At 46.4% G+C, this 16,572-nt stretch overlaps 1 protein-coding gene across 1 annotated transcript; it reads right to left on the bottom strand.

Moving 5' to 3' along the window:
• Window positions 1–14,433: 14,433 nt before the first annotated feature.
• LOC144133978 (uncharacterized) lies at window positions 14,434–15,381 on the bottom strand. Its single transcript, XM_077667013.1, has one exon. The coding sequence runs from the start codon at window positions 15,379–15,381 to the stop codon at window positions 14,434–14,436; it is 948 nt and encodes a 315-aa protein (XP_077523139.1).
• Window positions 15,382–16,572: the final 1,191 nt, after the last annotated feature.

Raw genomic sequence — 16,572 nt, 5'->3', positions numbered from 1 at the left:
AACTATCATAACGAAGTAATTCGTTGTACAAAGGCCCCGGGGAACCACAGGACCACTCTACGCTCTAGTGGTTATGTTCCTACTTTCCATAACACTGTTGCCTTGTCCAGTTCCGATGGTCGCATGGCTGGGTCCTCCGAGCGCAGCAGGGTCTCCCAGTTCTCCCAGGTCTGGAGGTGCTATAGGCCCCGCAGGGGAGAGTCTGCCTGGCACATGGAGACGATATGAAGGGACGAGGCGATTGGTTCTGTCACCCTCTGCAGCGATCTTTCTTGGCGAACACACATTACCACAATCATATCATCTGCTAACAGATCTCTAGGATTCATGAAACGTCATCTTCGTCATGCGCCGCAACACGTGAAGCTGCTCGCTTATAAAACCCTCATCAGACCCAAACTTGAGTACGCCAGCCCCATCTGGAGCCCACACCATGCATACCTAACAAATGCACTCGAATCAGTTCAGAACCGCGCCATTCGTTTCATTCACTCTGCATATTCATATACCACCAGCGTTTCAGCTCTGAAGAAGAATTCCGCTCTTGAAAGCCTCGCAGACCGCCGCCGCATTGCCAGCCTCTATTTGCTCCACAAGTTTTTCCATAGTTCTCTAAATCAACCACCCTACATTACTCATCCGAACCGCATATCTCACCGCACTGCCCATCCGTTTCAGATCGCCCGCCCTGTGTCGCGTACTGCAACTTTTTCAGGTTCATTTTTTCTCCGAACTGTTGTGGACTGGAATGGCCTCCCCACCGATATCGCTGCCATCACACACCTGTCTGCATTTTCAGATACGCTAAGCAATTATTTCAAAGCAATGACTTGTACTTGTTGATCAACATATTAACCCACCCCTTATGTAATACCCCCTGAAGGGGGTCTTTAAGGTGAATAAAGTGAAGTGAAGTGAAGTGAAGAGGGTGCGGGAAGTTGTGGAGAAGAAGAGAGGATACTGAGATAGCGTAAGGGGGATGAGGAGAGAGCGTGTGTCTGTATGTGCTAAACAGTGCTGTGTGTTTGTTATCTAGGGAGGAGTGCGGGAGGCGGGGAGAGAGCGAGAGAGATAAAACTTTATTGTCAGGAAGACGGTGATCTTGGGCTACTTGAGTCCGGTTTAAAGAACCTCACGCTAAAAGGGATCCACAGCGAACTACGGCGTCCATCATAGCCGGGGTCGCTTTGAGACGTTTTACTCCATAAACCCATAAAATAATACGGCGGTTTTCCTGCTCGTCAGCCGCGAATTCTTTCACGTATCAACTTAACATCACCGAGAATAGTGCAGCGAGCTGTCACTAACGTGAACTAACCAACACCATCATTCAGCACCGAGCCGAATTTCTTACCATTGATTTTAATGGCGCAAAACCAACTGAGGCTATGATGCGCCAAACAACGGTTAGAGCTTTTGTTAAAAGTTGCGCTTTTTATATCTAAAGTTTGTTTAAAACATTACCATCTCTGAGAAACTTAAAAATACTTGAAAAATCAACCAGTGCTTGATCACCTGAAAGTAGCATGGGGTGTAGTGGGATGTATTCATTGTGGAATGTTGTGAAATATTTTTACCTCAGTTGTTCCAGTTTTGTGAATAAAATAAATTGTGGCTTACATTGAGTTCATCGCCACACATTTCGCGGAGAGGTTTGTCTTTTCTTGTCAGCAAGAAGTTGTAAGGTGTGTGTGTGTGTGTCCAATGAGTAGTCGACACAAAATAACTTCTTTAAAACGTTGCTGATGTTTACATGATCTCCATTCTCCCAAAACGGGCTTTATAGAATGTAGTTTGTTGTTTGTCTGTTCGTCCCATGCAACCTGTCATTTATTCCTGTTTTTACTGTACATTAATTTAGAAAACTGCCTCTGTTGTATGTTAACCTGTTTTATATGACCAATTCGAGCTTGTCATGTGCCCGCATCTCCTCTCTAATTACTTAAAATCCCAAGATGGCGAGGGACCCAGCTGAATATAATGTTATGTTTTTGCTTTGTGATTTTAACTATGTTATGTATGATTTTCCCTATTAAGGGTTCAGCAGCATTTGTAGAGTGCAGCGCTTTGAGCATACTCAGTGAATCGGTGTATATTAAGCTATTTTTATGTTTTCTTTTACTCTTTGTTCTACGGCTACAAAGATGGCATGACACTCCGCAGTAAATACGGATGCATGCTGTGGCAATCTTATTATTTTTGTTTTTTCCTTGAATTACTGCACTTCCAACATGACATTCTGTTTTTGAGCCATCAGCATAAAATTCAGTGTAGGTGTCATATTTTTCTTGTAGTGCAAAGAACTCTTACAGTATGTGCTCGTGTGGCATTTCCTCTTTATTTACGTGTGTCAGTGTGAAGTCACACACCGAAGGGAGGCTGTACCATGGTGGCAGATAATCATGTCTTTGTGCAATATTCGATAAGGCGTCCAGCACTGCTAGCTCTTTACATTTATCTTCAAAGAACATTATTAGTGGCTTGATGAAATGTGGTTTATTATTGAATAATCTTCTAGATGGGCACTTAGTAACAATGGGATAGCAGAGATGTTTAGGAAGAGAACGGGTTTTTAGGATGTAGAAAACTCTTCTATCCTCTAGTGTGGTCTCATTAGCTTCAACATAAAGACTATTTACCGGGGATGTTCTATATGCTCCAGTTCATAGGCGCAGACCAAGATTATGAACAGTGTCCAGTCGTTTTGAGTAGAATGAGCTTGCTTAACCATATACTATGCACCCGTAGTTCAGCTTGGAGCGCACCGAAGAGCGATATATTTGTAATAGGCATGCTCAATCGGACCCCCACCGTTATCGCGAGAGTACCTTTAATACATTGAGGGCTTGGGATGCTTTATTTTTAAGGCTTTTAATGTGTGGTACAAATGTAAGTTTCTTGTCAAAAGTGATGCCTAAAAATTTATGTTCTTGTTTAATTGGCAGTGTGGTTTGATTCAAGCAAAGGTTGGGATCGACCTGCAGGCCTGGTCGTAATAAGAACTGAAAAGATACTGTTTTTTGAGGAGAGAACTTGAATCCATTTTTCTCTGCACAAGCAGCCAGTTTATTTAGTGTGATTTGTATTTGTCTCTCGCAGGACAGTACGCTTGAAGAAGTGTATGCTATCTGTAGGTCATCTACATAAACTGCATACATTACGGACTTGGGTATTACTCTGGCTAAAGAATTCATTTTTACTATGAATAGTGTCGTACTTAAAATGCAATCCTGGGTTACGCCCTTCTCTTGGGTGAATGTCATTGACGGAGTTTCTCCTAGACGGACTCTGAATGTGCGGTTAGTCAGGAAGTCGTTCAAGCAGTTCAGCATCCTGCCGCGGATCCCTAGCTCTGCTAGGTCATGGAGGATGCCGAACTTCCACGTGGTATCATAGGCCTTCTCCAAATCGAAGACCCTGATACAGTGCTGTTTGTGGATGAGCGCCTCCCGGATGGTGTTTTCTAGGTGGACAAGGTGATCAGTGGTCGAGCATGCTTTCTTAAATCCACATTGATGTACATATAAGAGTCGACGAGATTCAAGTGTGAAGGACAGTCTATGTTTATTATGCTTTCGAAAGATTTAGCAATGCAGCTGGTGAGGGCTATCGGTCTGTAATTGTTAGGACTTGGTAGTTTTCCGGATTTCAGAAAAGGTACTATTATTGCTTTCTCCCACTCCTCAGGTATATTCCCAATTGTCCATTATTTGTTAAAGAATTTCAAAACTGCCTGCACGGCAGCCTCGCACAGATGGGCAAGCATAGTGTAATGCAAATTATCTGGGCCTGGTGCTGTCTTTTTACCAGGAGATAATACCCTATTCAATTCCTGGAGTGTGACGGGTTGATTGTAGTCCTCGTGCATACCAGCTGCAAATGGAAGTTTTTGTTTTTCTACTATTGCTTTGTACTTCTGGAACGTGTTTGTGTAATTGGACGAACTGGAAACTTCAGCAAAATGCTCACCCAGTATGTTGGCCTGTTCTTCTAATGATGTTTGTGTCCCGGGTGTAGTCAGTAGAGGAAGTGTGAAAGGGGTATGGTCACTACTGAAACTACTAACCTTTTCCCATAATTTTTTTGAGGTTATTGAGCTGTTTATTGAGGACACATATTTCTGCCACCCTCGGCATTTTTTCGAATGAATCGCGCTCTGGCCTTGGCCCTCTTAAAGGAAGTCAAGTTCTCCGGTGTGGGATACCGACGCAGAGAGCCCCAAGCTTTATTTGTTGTTTTTTGCCACTGTGCATTCTTGTGTCCACCATACTTTGTGTTTTTTGTGTACGAGTCCTGTTGTTTGTGGTATGGCTAGTGTAGCGGTCGATGTTATGCATGTAGTTAACTTTTCATTAATTTCGTCTATGCTGAGGTCTTCATAAAATTCTTTTTCTATTGTCGCACTTGCTGTAAAAAGTGACCGATCGGCGAGGTGAAGTTTCCAGCGCCATGGTGTTGTGGGGATGACTGGAGTAGACGATGAGAGGCTGATGATAGTAGGTAGGTGATCACTTCCCAGAGGGTCATTTAAAACTTCCCATTTAAATTCGTTAAAAAGCAATGGTGATGCGAAAGCTAAATCGAGGAGGCTCATTTTTGCCGAGCTAGGGCAACAATAAGTGGCTGTTCTCACATTTAAAAGACAGATAATATTTGAGAGGATAAAATCTTCGATTATTTGTCCCCTTGAGTCACATCGTTCGCTTCCCCAAAATGGAAAGTGAGCGTTAAAATCGCCAACTACCAGATATGGCTCCGGCCGTTGATCAATCAGGCCTTCTAAATCTTCGATTGTTAATGTGATGTGTGGGGGAAGATATACAGAACATAGTGTTATTGTCTTGTAGGTAACGACGCTAACAGCAACTGCCTCAAGTTTTGTGTTAAGTTGGATTTCTTGAGCAGGGACGCCGCTTTGAATGACAACTGCAACGCCACCCGAGAGTCTATTTGACTGCTCGCGATCGCGTCGATAAGTTGTATAGTGTTTTAAGATATTCACATGTTGCGGACCAAGATTGGTCTCCATAAGTGTGACGACCCCCCCCCCCCCCATAATGCGCAGGTCCACACGGGACGGAGAGGCAAAGAGACGCCGTATGGCTCAGTTTAAACAAACAGATATATTCAATAATTATACATGATTATGATTATACATCAGAGGCTGGGGTGTACGAGCTTACGTGCCGACGACTTCATGGGGACGATGGAGGGGCTCCGGAGTTGAGCTCGAACGGTTGCTGGCAGAAGCTGCACGCCGTCGGGCTTCGGCGCTGAAGGCTCCCTTGGCGAACGATGTCGTCCTGAGCGTTCTTTCTTCCGTACTCCTTGTCGATTTTTATATCCTTCTTATTCCCCACATTCCCTAGGTTGAGGACGCCCACGCCCGAGTGGGAGGGGCCTAGGGCTTTCACTTGGGCGCACAAATACACCACCGCACTTATGGTCTCGCCCCCGTCACGTGTTGAGTCCGAGAGAAGGAAGGTTGTCGTCGAGGTAGCGTCGGCTGTGGTAGACGGTCTCTGGCCCGCTGACGGTTCCCGCGGGTCACCGACCTCCGTTCTCCATCAAATGACACTCTCCCCTCAAGGCCGGAACGCGAGGTCACTAAAAGGCCGGGAAAGTGGTCCCTTGTCCTAGGATGTGCTCGGGAGTGTTGGTGATGATGCCCGCCGTCTTGTCACGGGGCCAGGCCCGCCGAAACGAGGCCCTTTGTCCCCGGCACGGTCACGGCAATTGGGGAAGATAACGCCCGTCTCCCCGCGGCGGCGGCGGCGGCGTTCGACACGTGCCGACACTATGGAAAGGGGGTCCGGTTGTGCTTAAACCCCTTCGTTTTGGTCGTTCACTCTCAACGAGTATGGCTCGGTAATTGGACGCAGCTGTCACCTGGGTCTTCTCCGTGCGGTCCATGGCGGCAGGCCCGAAAGCAATCCCACTCAAGTTGCTTGCAGCCATATACAGTAGAAACATGTGTGCTCGCTGCTTCCAAAACGAGACCGGCTGTCGCCGATCTCCTCTCTTCCAGCTGAATTGCTTTCCCTTGAGTGCTTTTGCCGCCACTGGGGACTCCGTCTACGCCGCGCCGCCGAACGCGGACCCTCGTAGCACACACAAGGAACGTCACATAAGGCTACGAGCAGCACTGACCCTAAAATATCTGTTATGTCACTGTAATTTCTCAAAAGGCCTCTACAGTTCCACTGAACTAAAAAAGCCATGTTTGTATTTTGGGGTGAGAACGTTATGGCGTTTACTTATGCTCTGGACCTGTTATGAGGGGCCTGTCTTTTTTTCGCTCCAGAGAGCTGTTCCGCCGCTGTAAAGCAGGCGGAGTGGGAGTTGTATCCATCACCTCAACAGAGGTGCTGGAGGACCACGGAGAGGCCGCGGTTGGGTTAGTCTTAGGTCTCCCCCAACGGGGGGGAAGTCCTGCGGGATGTTGACCCATGGACCGGCGCTCCCTGCTTTGAGGGTGGCAGAGCAGCCTTCGCTGTCCCTGCCTGGGGCGTGGATGGCCCTGCCATCGGCTCGGTGGAAGCGGCTTCGGCAGGTACCGAAGTGCTGTGTGGTGCTACGCCCCTGCACACACTTCAGCGAAGTTGCGTTTCGCTGTGAAGGCGAATGTATTGGTGAGGCAGATCGCCTCCTCGCTTCTTTAAATGAAATATTTTCTTTGGCGTTTATGCTCATTATTTCCATTTTCCTTTTTTTCAGAACGGGCACGCCCTGTAGTACGCACCGTAGTCCCCTTCACAGTTTGCGCAGCGCGGGGCTGCGTCACATTCATCGGAATGGTGATTCTTCGAGGCACATTTTGAGCATGTTTTGCGACCGCGGCAACTCTATGAGCCGTGGCCGAACTTCTGACAATTGAACCATCGGCGGGGATTGTGCATATAATGTCTGACATTGACTTTAAGATATCCACCTTGGATAGGTTCGGTCAAGGTGCTGGTGTTAAATGTAAGGACAATGTGTTCAGTATCTATTTCTCTTTTGTCCTTGCGGATTTTGATTCTGTTAACGTCAATTACATTTTGGTCAAATAGTCCTTGAAGCATTTCGGCTTCTGTTAGATGGATAAAATTAGTTTCAGAGATTACGTCTCGGACTGTGTTGAGAGATCGGTGGGGGGTCACGGAGACAGAGATGTCCCCTATAGACACAATGTTTGAGAGCTTGGAACACTGAATGCTGTCACGCAGTTCAAGCAGTAAGTCACCGCTTGTCATTTTTGAGACCTTGTAGGTGGGGCCCAAGGTATCGGTTAAACATTTAGACACGAGAAATGGGGATATTATACGAGCTTGTTTTTCTTCACATTGACTGTATATGACATGGAACTTAGAGAAAGTAGGTTTCTTTTTTGAGAAAAATTCTTCTGCCTCGTTCCGCCCTCTTTTCAGAGAGCGATCAGGTTTTGAATGTGGGAGAGCCATAAAAAATTGTTTTTCGTTCATGGTGCCAGCCACCCACCATGGAGCCCAACTAGGGGACGGGACAGGAACTTGCAAGGAAGGCCTGCCCATGCCAGCTGTACACATTAACTATAACCAAATATGACGCAACTCGGGGCGGTTGGCCACACAAGGTTAACCCTCGCCGCCAGGAAAAAAGGAAAACCGAAGAAGTGAGTAGGAGACAGCATAATTGTTAGAGAGGCGTAGGAAAGTGAAAGAGAGGGGAGGATAGGAAAAGGCGAATGCCGATTTCCCCCGGTCGAGTCAGGCCGGATGTGCCGTCTACTGGAAGCTGGGGCCAAAGTGGTGTGTTGCCTCCACCGAGGGGCCTTAAAGGTCCAAACGCTCGGTATCGCCTCAACCACCAGGATCCCCTTTTCCCCGTACACGGCGATGCCACGCAGAGCTAGGCGCAGGTGCTCGGGTCCGTGGTGATGCACTATTCACCATCATTCCCCTGTGGGGATGTCCCTGCGGATGCTCGGGAACCCGTGGTGCCGCCACTCACCAACGCCTGCAAGCTGCAGATGCCCCCTGCGGGGACGAAGTTTCTCTGTTTTTTGAAGCGAGTGGTTTAAATCTTATTATGGCGAAAAGTTTTTTCTGCTCGATATCGTTGCCATGACAACGATATGACGCTGCAGGTGGCTTTGCTCCGGCCGCTAGGGTATGAACTAGGATTGAAAACTTCAGCTCGTATAGGATGGATGGATGGATGGATGGATGGATGGATGGATGGATGGATGGATGGATGGATGGATGGATGGATGGATGGATGGATGGATGGATGGATGGATGAGTGTGTGTGTGTGTGTGTGTGTGTGTGTGTGTGTGTGTGTGTGTGTGTGTGTGTGTGTGTGTGTGTGTGTGTGTGTGTGTGTGTGTGTGTGTGTGTGTGTGTGTGTGTGTGTGTGCGTGTGCGTGTGCGTGTGGTGTGTGTGTGTGTGTGTGTGTGTGTGTGTGTGTGTGTGTGTGTGTGTGTGTGTGTGTGTGTGTGTGTGTGTGTGTGGGTGGGTGGGTGGATGGATGGGTGGATGGGTGGATGGATGGATGGATGGATGGATGGATGGATGGATGGATGGATGGATGGATGGATGGATGGATGGATGGATGGATGGATGGATGGATGGATGGATGGATGGATGGACGGACGGACGGACGGACGGACGGACGGACGGACGGACGGACGGACGGACGGACGGATGTCCGTCCGATGGATGGATGGATGGATGGATGGATGGATGGATGGATGGGTAAGTGAGTAAATAGGTGGGTGGGTGGGTGGGCTAGTGGGTGGATGGATCAATCGACGGAATACAGAGCGTCGCCATTGAACCGGGTTGGTGGCAGTTGCCTTTTAGTCTCAGTATTTTTTTATTTTTGAGTTCCGCTGTTGTAAATTAGCCTTTTTCTTTAAATACGTTTTAAGTCCTACACGTATAACCTTATGCCATATTTCTGCTCTGGAGCCACCAATCTTCCTTTCGCTCTTTGCTATCTTGCACCACTGATTTATTTACATGCTCACTGTTCTCTAAACCAAAAGATGTCCGACAGAGTGACTCTGTCTGCGCCGACATCTGGATGAATATATCGCATATGAGTATGAGTGTGTTATTGTTTTCAGAAATCTACCACACACAACACACGTGCCATCTTAGTTAAATTTATTTTTGTATCTGTGCAGTTTAAGGCACTTTTATCGGGCTTCAAGGAATTGGGCATTGCGTCTTTAGTTACAATATAACGATTCCCTTCCTTGTCTCCCTTTTCCAATATCGATACAGTTATACACTATGATTCTACTCTATTGAATTCAATTTTTACTATTCGAGTTTTCAACTTTTAATTTAATGCTCATTCTTTCACCGTCCTTGTGTCCTGCATACTTCCTCGTTAGTTTCCTAGTTCTTTTCCACCATTGTCACTCAGCGCTCATTATGTGTATGTAAATACCTTAGGTGCCTCAATCTTATCGTCGAAATTCCTCAGGCGTTCTTCATATCGTAGTTCACTCTGAGCTTCCCGTGCCTGGTAAGATGCCAGCCCATATACCCCTGAAAGCCCCTTTTGTGGGTCTCTCATGGGCACCTAGCTCTAACCTTTCAACAGGTCCCTGATTCACTTCTTACCTCGACTCAACTTCTGCCTTTAAGCACAGAACCGCTTTCCCGAAGGTAAGTCCCGGCACTATTATTCATTTCCAAATACTTCTCAGTACTTTATATTTCTTGTATGCCATATGTTTTGTTATCCCGGTATCTCTCAGCTCTTTTGCTGTAGCAGACTGTTCGTGCTTATCTGTGTATATCTGCCCTCATTTACCTATACATCGAGATATTTGTTTTGGACCACTCTGGGTATTTCATGGCTTATTTTTGTAATCACCTGATCGTTGAAAATCATCACACTTAGTTGCACTAAAAGTGAAGCCTATAGCATCTACTAAGCCTGAACAACAATTAACTACAGTTTTCAAATCTTCCTGGCTGCCTGCTAACAATAAAATATGGTCCGCACACATTCAAGTCGGTAGTCGATGCTTAACGACCTTTCCGCCTAATCTTTATGAGAGATTATAACCCAGGTTACTTTTGTGTAGCCTCCTTGATATATTTAACATATAAAGCGTGAACAGCAGCGGCGATTGAATAGAACCTTCCCTTCATCATTTGCGTACCTGGACTGTTTCCGGATTATTATTCCTTCCCATGTAACTTTGACCTTTATTATATCGGTATATATGCTGTAATAAATTAATTACCTCCTCACCGATACCTTCATCTTTTAATATGTTCCACAGCAGTTTCATGTTCGCGTTGTAGTATGCACAGCTTCAATCCAGGAGGACTAAATACTGAGGTCTGTTTTCCGCTTTAGCTACATCTATGCACTGGGTGAGCATAAACACACTAGTATTTAAGCGCCTACTCCTTCTGAGCTCATTCTGAAATTCTCCGCGTATCATATTCCTTTCTGCCAGTGACTGTGTGTTTAGTTTCACCACCTGCATTGCTAGTTTTTATACAAAAGATGCTAACGTAATCACAGTGGAGCATTTCATGTTAATCCTATCTGCTTTCCCTTCATGAATCAAATTGATGTTACTCTGTCGCCAACTTTGCGGAATTTGATTATTTGTTATGACTGTCTTCAATGCTTTTCAAACCGCTGCCCCGCTTCTTGGATCAAGTTCATTAATTAGTATGATTGAAATTTCGTCTCTCCCTGAAGATGTGCCTTCAGGAATTTCAAATTCTTGAGCACACCTCAGTGACTTAAGATGACCTGACGGCTAAAAATAAATAATTCCTGTTCATGCGCTGCCAAATTGTTCAAGAAAGAATACAAATGCAGCAGTAGGTCTAAAAAACAGTGAAATATTAGAGTGAAATGTTAGACTCCTGCTTACAAAAGAAGCTCCAGGCGGCCGTCCCAAGAGCTGTACGAGAACTGGACAGACTGTGTGAGCGTATCGAACAAGTGTAATACAGCTACAGCAAAAAAAGTGACAATATTGAGCTTCTGATAACGCTAGCTATCGGCTACCTGAAGTTAGAAAGAGTTCAGAAGAAAAAGCAAATTGAAGAAAATAGTTGAAAACACTAAGAGGAAGAGGGGGGCGCCACCTGCTGTAATTAATTCTCATTTCCCTAGCCTGAGTCCACAGCCAAGCAGATGTTACAGCTACAGCGGCGTGATGAGTCCGGCAACAGGCCCTAAATGGGCGAACTCTGATGCTTCGCTGGAGCATGAAGTCTTTTGTTTTTCTTTAAGCGAATCTACTCAAGACGAAAGAGTTATCTGCGTGCAACATGGGTCTGTTTATTTTTCAGCATTCAGGACTTTCCGTGTGGATATATGTTAGCGATGTTTTGATGCCTTTTTATTTTTTAAACCAAGAAGAAAATATGAAAATTCCCTGGATGACACGAGATATATTACATCTCACACAGCGTGTACACAGATTTAGGCGTACGAAGCGCTCAGGTAATCAGGCAGCCATTACACGTTTCATCAAATCGAAACAAGAGCTTCTATTGAAACTTTACTCCGCTAAGAATTTTTGCTTCCGTGTGCAGCTGTGAAAATATTCCGTGTGCAAATATCACTCCTTATTTTGCCCGTACGAACACTTTTCAGTACAGTTTCTTTCTGCGCGTAATCGAATGCTGGAATTCTTTACCTGATTGAACGCTCTCTCTTCCTTTAGAACTGTTTCTAGAAACTACTGTATAGTATTCCTTTTCATCCATATGTTTTTTTCTCTGCTCACATTGTCTCTGCGGTTCGCCATTGTTGTGGTCCTTGTTTCTCTACGTTGTTTTGTTCACACCCACCCCTGCAAAAGCCCAATAGGGCTGCAGTATGTACAAATAAATAAACAAATAAATAATAAAGAGAAAAAGCTGTCATTATATCGAGTCTTAATACCCATTCGATAGATACAGTTGATCGGTGCTGATAATGCACTCTGTGGAAAAGCTTGGCTCTAGATAAACATGGCGCGTTTTGAAACTTGCGCGCTTGGAGTAATAATTTTGCTTTGTCAGTTGCTAAAAATTAAGGTATGTTTGGCGGCTGATAAATTTTTCACTGCATTTCTGTGGAAGTCGGAGCAAGCAGAAAAGATGCACAATAATAAACCGCGGATCGTACTTCGCTCTTGTTTTCGTGCTTTTACTTTGAGTGAGACGACGAAGTCTTGAGACAGTTATTCGAGGAAACGAGAAAACTGCATCGCTCTGCAAAGGAACATCGGGATTTATTTCGGTGGTTGCTTCGGACTAATAAAGGTGCGACACGTGGCATTTGGCCTTGTAACGTACACTGCATTATAGGTTCGAGCAACGGAGTTTGCGTGTTTGTATGCAAAGGCGGGAGCAGCTGTGGCCTTGAACCCCGGAACAAAGCGTTCAGCAAATGTTTTCCGCCATGCAGTACGCTTTCCGCCTATGTAACAAAAGGCAAAGCTAAACTTTGTAGTTTGCTGTATGTACGACCTCTATTCGATCAGCTGTTTGCGGAGGTGCTAGCAACTCATATATGACACTTATCTCAAATTCATAAGGATATATTTTATCTCCTTTGAGGTACAGTACACGTATTAATGCGATCTTACCTAAATAACTGCTCATAAGACGGGCTTAGTGCGTGATAGAAATGGGCACTTTTAATCACTACTTTCGCCTGCTGTCTTCGCAGATAAGTATGCTCGGCCGACAGGTGGTATCTGTGGGCGGGTTCGTAAAGGCGGACACTGCCAAGATGAAAGAGTGGAAGAAAGCCTGAGCCGCTCCTGTTACCCAACACCAAAGCGGCTTCGTGATCGCAGGTGGCTGAGAGCAACACATGGATGTTTTTCTACAAAACGGACATACTTCATTTTTGTGGGCTGAAGAGAGTTGGTAAATAAACGTCACACAATGCCTGACATCGAAGCACTGTGGCGATAAGTTTATTGGCTCTATATAGTTCCTAGCCGCCGCGGTGGCTGAGTGATTACGGCGCTCGGCTGCCGGCCCGAAGGACGCGGGTTCGATCCCGGCCGCGGTGGTCAAATTTCGATGGAGGCGAAATTCTAGAGGCCCGTGTACTGTGCGATGTCAGTGCACGTTAAAAGAACCACAGGTGATCGAAATTTCCGGAGCCCGTCACTACGGCGTCTCTCATAGCCTAAGTCGCTTTGGGACGTTAAACCCCCATAAACCAAACCATTTATATTGTTCCGAAACATTTTAGAACAGCGCTAACAGAATACAAAAGGTGAGCCTTAGATGGGTTCAATAAACACAATAAAGTAGTCCTGAAACTGTGAAAGGGTGTGATGCTTGCTTGCTGACTAGCGAATGCGCTGCTGTACGTAAAATCAGACGTGTTACAAATACTTCAAGTCAGCCGCAGAACGGTTGGCAGACTGGCTTCAAGTGGTCACGAAGAAACAACACACAAACAGCAATGTATCATTAGAAGAGGTACAGAGAAAAGTGTTCCGCAGCCAGTCTTCAACTAGGCATAAGGTAAAACGTATACGCCAGGTGAAGGAACTTGATGAAATCTAAGGTCTGACGAAATCTCTTCTGGTCGGGTAGTAAGTGACTCATTTCAACAAAAAAAAGGCAGACGCCGACCAAAGCTTTTGTCAGAACAGACATTTCAACTTTCATACGGAAGCCTTGTTCACTAAATTTTTATTTTAGAACCGCGACGCTTAAATAGGCTTCAATAATCGTCGCAGGCATCTTGCATAGGTTGGCGGGATATTGCCGATGTTATGATTAAGTCTTTTCGGTGGTCTGAATCACCAAGGACTCGAGATACTGGCATGAAAGCCAGTTCTTTTCTTTGGCGATGATAGAAGCCATTTCCCAGCAGATATCATGACCTGCCGATACGGCGTGCTCCGCAAGTGCGTTGGAAGTGACTTTCTTGTTCTTCACGTCCGGCATGTATTCTTTCAGACGCCTTTCAAAATTCCCGCTCTCGCTGATGCAAACATAGTCGCGCTTGACGCAGGGGATTCTGTACACAACACCCGGAAATTTTTCTTTCTTTAGTTTGTCCTTGACATTCACGAGCTCGTGCCGTAACTTGCGGGTGGGAACGTGGGAAACATGCACGTCGTACGTGCGCAGGACACGTCCCAGTGCTTCACTTATGCCTAGTACATAAAGTATGGCGACACGTGCTTTGCAATGGCTGTCGACCGGTTCCGCTGACCGCACCGAGCGACGTTCAACGGATTCCAAAAAATTCCTAGGGTAGCCGCAGTTCATCAAATCACGACGCATTTGTATCAAGTCCGAGGCACCATCTTCAGGTCCTGAGCAGATTTTTCCGGATCGTTGAATTAGCGAAGCCGCAACTGCACGTTTGTGGCATGCCGTGTTAACAGAGTTAAAATGCAGGTATCTACCCGTGTGGGTGGACTTCCTGAAGACTTGAAACTAAATGCGGCGGCCATCTCTCTCTACTGACACGTCCAAAAAAAAGGCAGGCGGTTGGCAACCTCCTCCTCAGCAGTAAACGTAATGGCCTCAGCGATGCTGTTGATGTGCTCTGTGAAGGCTGTGAGTGCATCCCTTTTTATGATGCAAAAGCAATCATCAATATATCGCAGGAACATCTTAGGCCGAGGTTGGAAAGACGCCAGAGCTTGGTTTTCTATAGCTTCCAAGGTCAGGTTGGCAGCCGTGACCGAAATGGCCGCGCCGATTGCTGTTCCATGCACCTGTTTGTATAAGGCGCCTCGGAAGACGAAATATGTGTTTTCTAGGCAAAATTTCAAGAGCCTCAACAGGTCCGGTGCCTCGAAAGGTGTTCTTTCGCCGAGCTTCTCGTCTGAGTGAAGGGCAGCGCCGCATACATCCACCGCTAGATCCACAGGGACGCTTGTGAACAAGGACTTGACGTCAAAAGACACCATTAAGTCATCGTCATCCACAGATATGTCACGCACCTTTTCGATGAACTCGCACGAGTTTCGTATAAACGTGGATCCTTTCACGACTAGCGGCGCGAAGACGCGGTGAAGGTAGCCCGAGAGCTCGTACAAGGAGGAACGGGTGAAGTCCACTATCGGTCGCATAGGGACGCCCTCTTTGTGGATCTTTGGCAAGCCATACAACGCAGGTGCGCACCCATTGCGGCAGAGGAGCCTGAAGTACAGTGACTTATGGTGGGGCGGTACGAAGTGGAACACGTCGACAATTAGTTTCTGCAGTTCTCGTTCTAACTTAGATGTAGGGTCTTGAGAGCGACGTACATACGTGCTCCTGTCCTGCAGAAGATCCAGCATCTTTTTGTCGTAGTCTGGCCTGTTCAACATGACAGTGGCATTACCTTTGTCGGCGGTGAGGATAACAATATCCTGGTTCCTCCGCAGGCTGTTGACAGCACTGCGTTCCTCAGCAAGCATGTGACTGGGCTGTCGGTTTGGAAGTTTAGCAAGAATGCTCACTGCCCGTGTTCGTACCTCATCACGACGACTTTGGTCCACTTTGCCAATTGCACGTTCGACAGCACATATTATTTTTCTTTTGTCCAGTGCAAGTCTCGCGTTGAAGTTTAGTCCAAGCTCAAGCACGGCTAGCTCGTGCCGAGCTAGCCGTGCTTGAGCTAGACATCAAGGATTGCATTGTTAGCCCTCCTGTAGCTGTGGCTTTCAGTCGTATTGAAAAAAAAATTAAAGCGCCAGCATTACCACCATCAGTAAAAGCCTAAGCCAAAAAATTGCATAAAGTGTTACAATAATTCCAACAATGTAGCTGAATATTACAGATAAACAGCTTATAATAGCAAAAAATTACGCCAAGGCTAACTGTTTAAACCCTATACGAAACAAAAAAAAATAATAATAATAATAATTGGTTTTTAGGGAAAGGGAATGGCGCAGTATCTGTCTCACATATCGGCAGACACCTGAACCGCGCCGTAAGGGAAGGGATAAAGGAGGGAGTGAAAGACGAAAGGAAGAAAGAGGCGCCGTAGTGGGGGGCTCCGGAATAATTTCGACCACCTGGGGATCTTTAACGTGCACTGACATCGCACAGCACACGGGAGCCTTAGCGTTTTTCCTCCATAAAAACGCAGCCGCCGCGGTCGGGTTCGAACCCGGGAACTCCGGATCAGTAGCCGAGCTCCCTAACCACTGAGCCACCGCGGCGGGTACAAAAAAAACAGCCACTCTGTTCTACGCAGTAGGAAAAAGTGGAAGGCAGGCTGCCTCGCTTCAAGCGCGGGCAACGACAGCGCTACCCATTCTTTCCACGAAAACCGGCACACGCTGAACAACAGCAGCCTACCGCTCGCGCCCCGGTATATTATTCTATTACATTGCATCGCTGTAATAATGACGCGAAGTTCTGTCCGTCGTTGACTACGCTGATTTTACACCTCACCAGGCATCCCCAAGAATAGTTCGCCGCAAAAGCCGCAAAACTTCACTCGCAGAAAAGTGAGTACATTTTATAAACACCTCCAAGTCATCAGCAGTATGTTTAGCTGCACAACTCCTGTTACCGCTCTCGCTGCCAAGTGAAGTGGTGCTGTGCAGCAGGCGCTCCTTTGCCCCTGCTCTCCTCTGGTGGTCGTGTTGCCTCCCGTCACG

The sequence above is a fragment of the Amblyomma americanum genome, chromosome 5, assembly GCF_052857255.1.
Source record: "Amblyomma americanum isolate KBUSLIRL-KWMA chromosome 5, ASM5285725v1, whole genome shotgun sequence".
Taxonomy (NCBI): Eukaryota; Metazoa; Arthropoda; class Arachnida; order Ixodida; family Ixodidae; genus Amblyomma; species Amblyomma americanum.
Note: the sequence above shows the minus strand (reverse complement) of the source record. Positions and strands in the feature narration are given on the sequence as shown.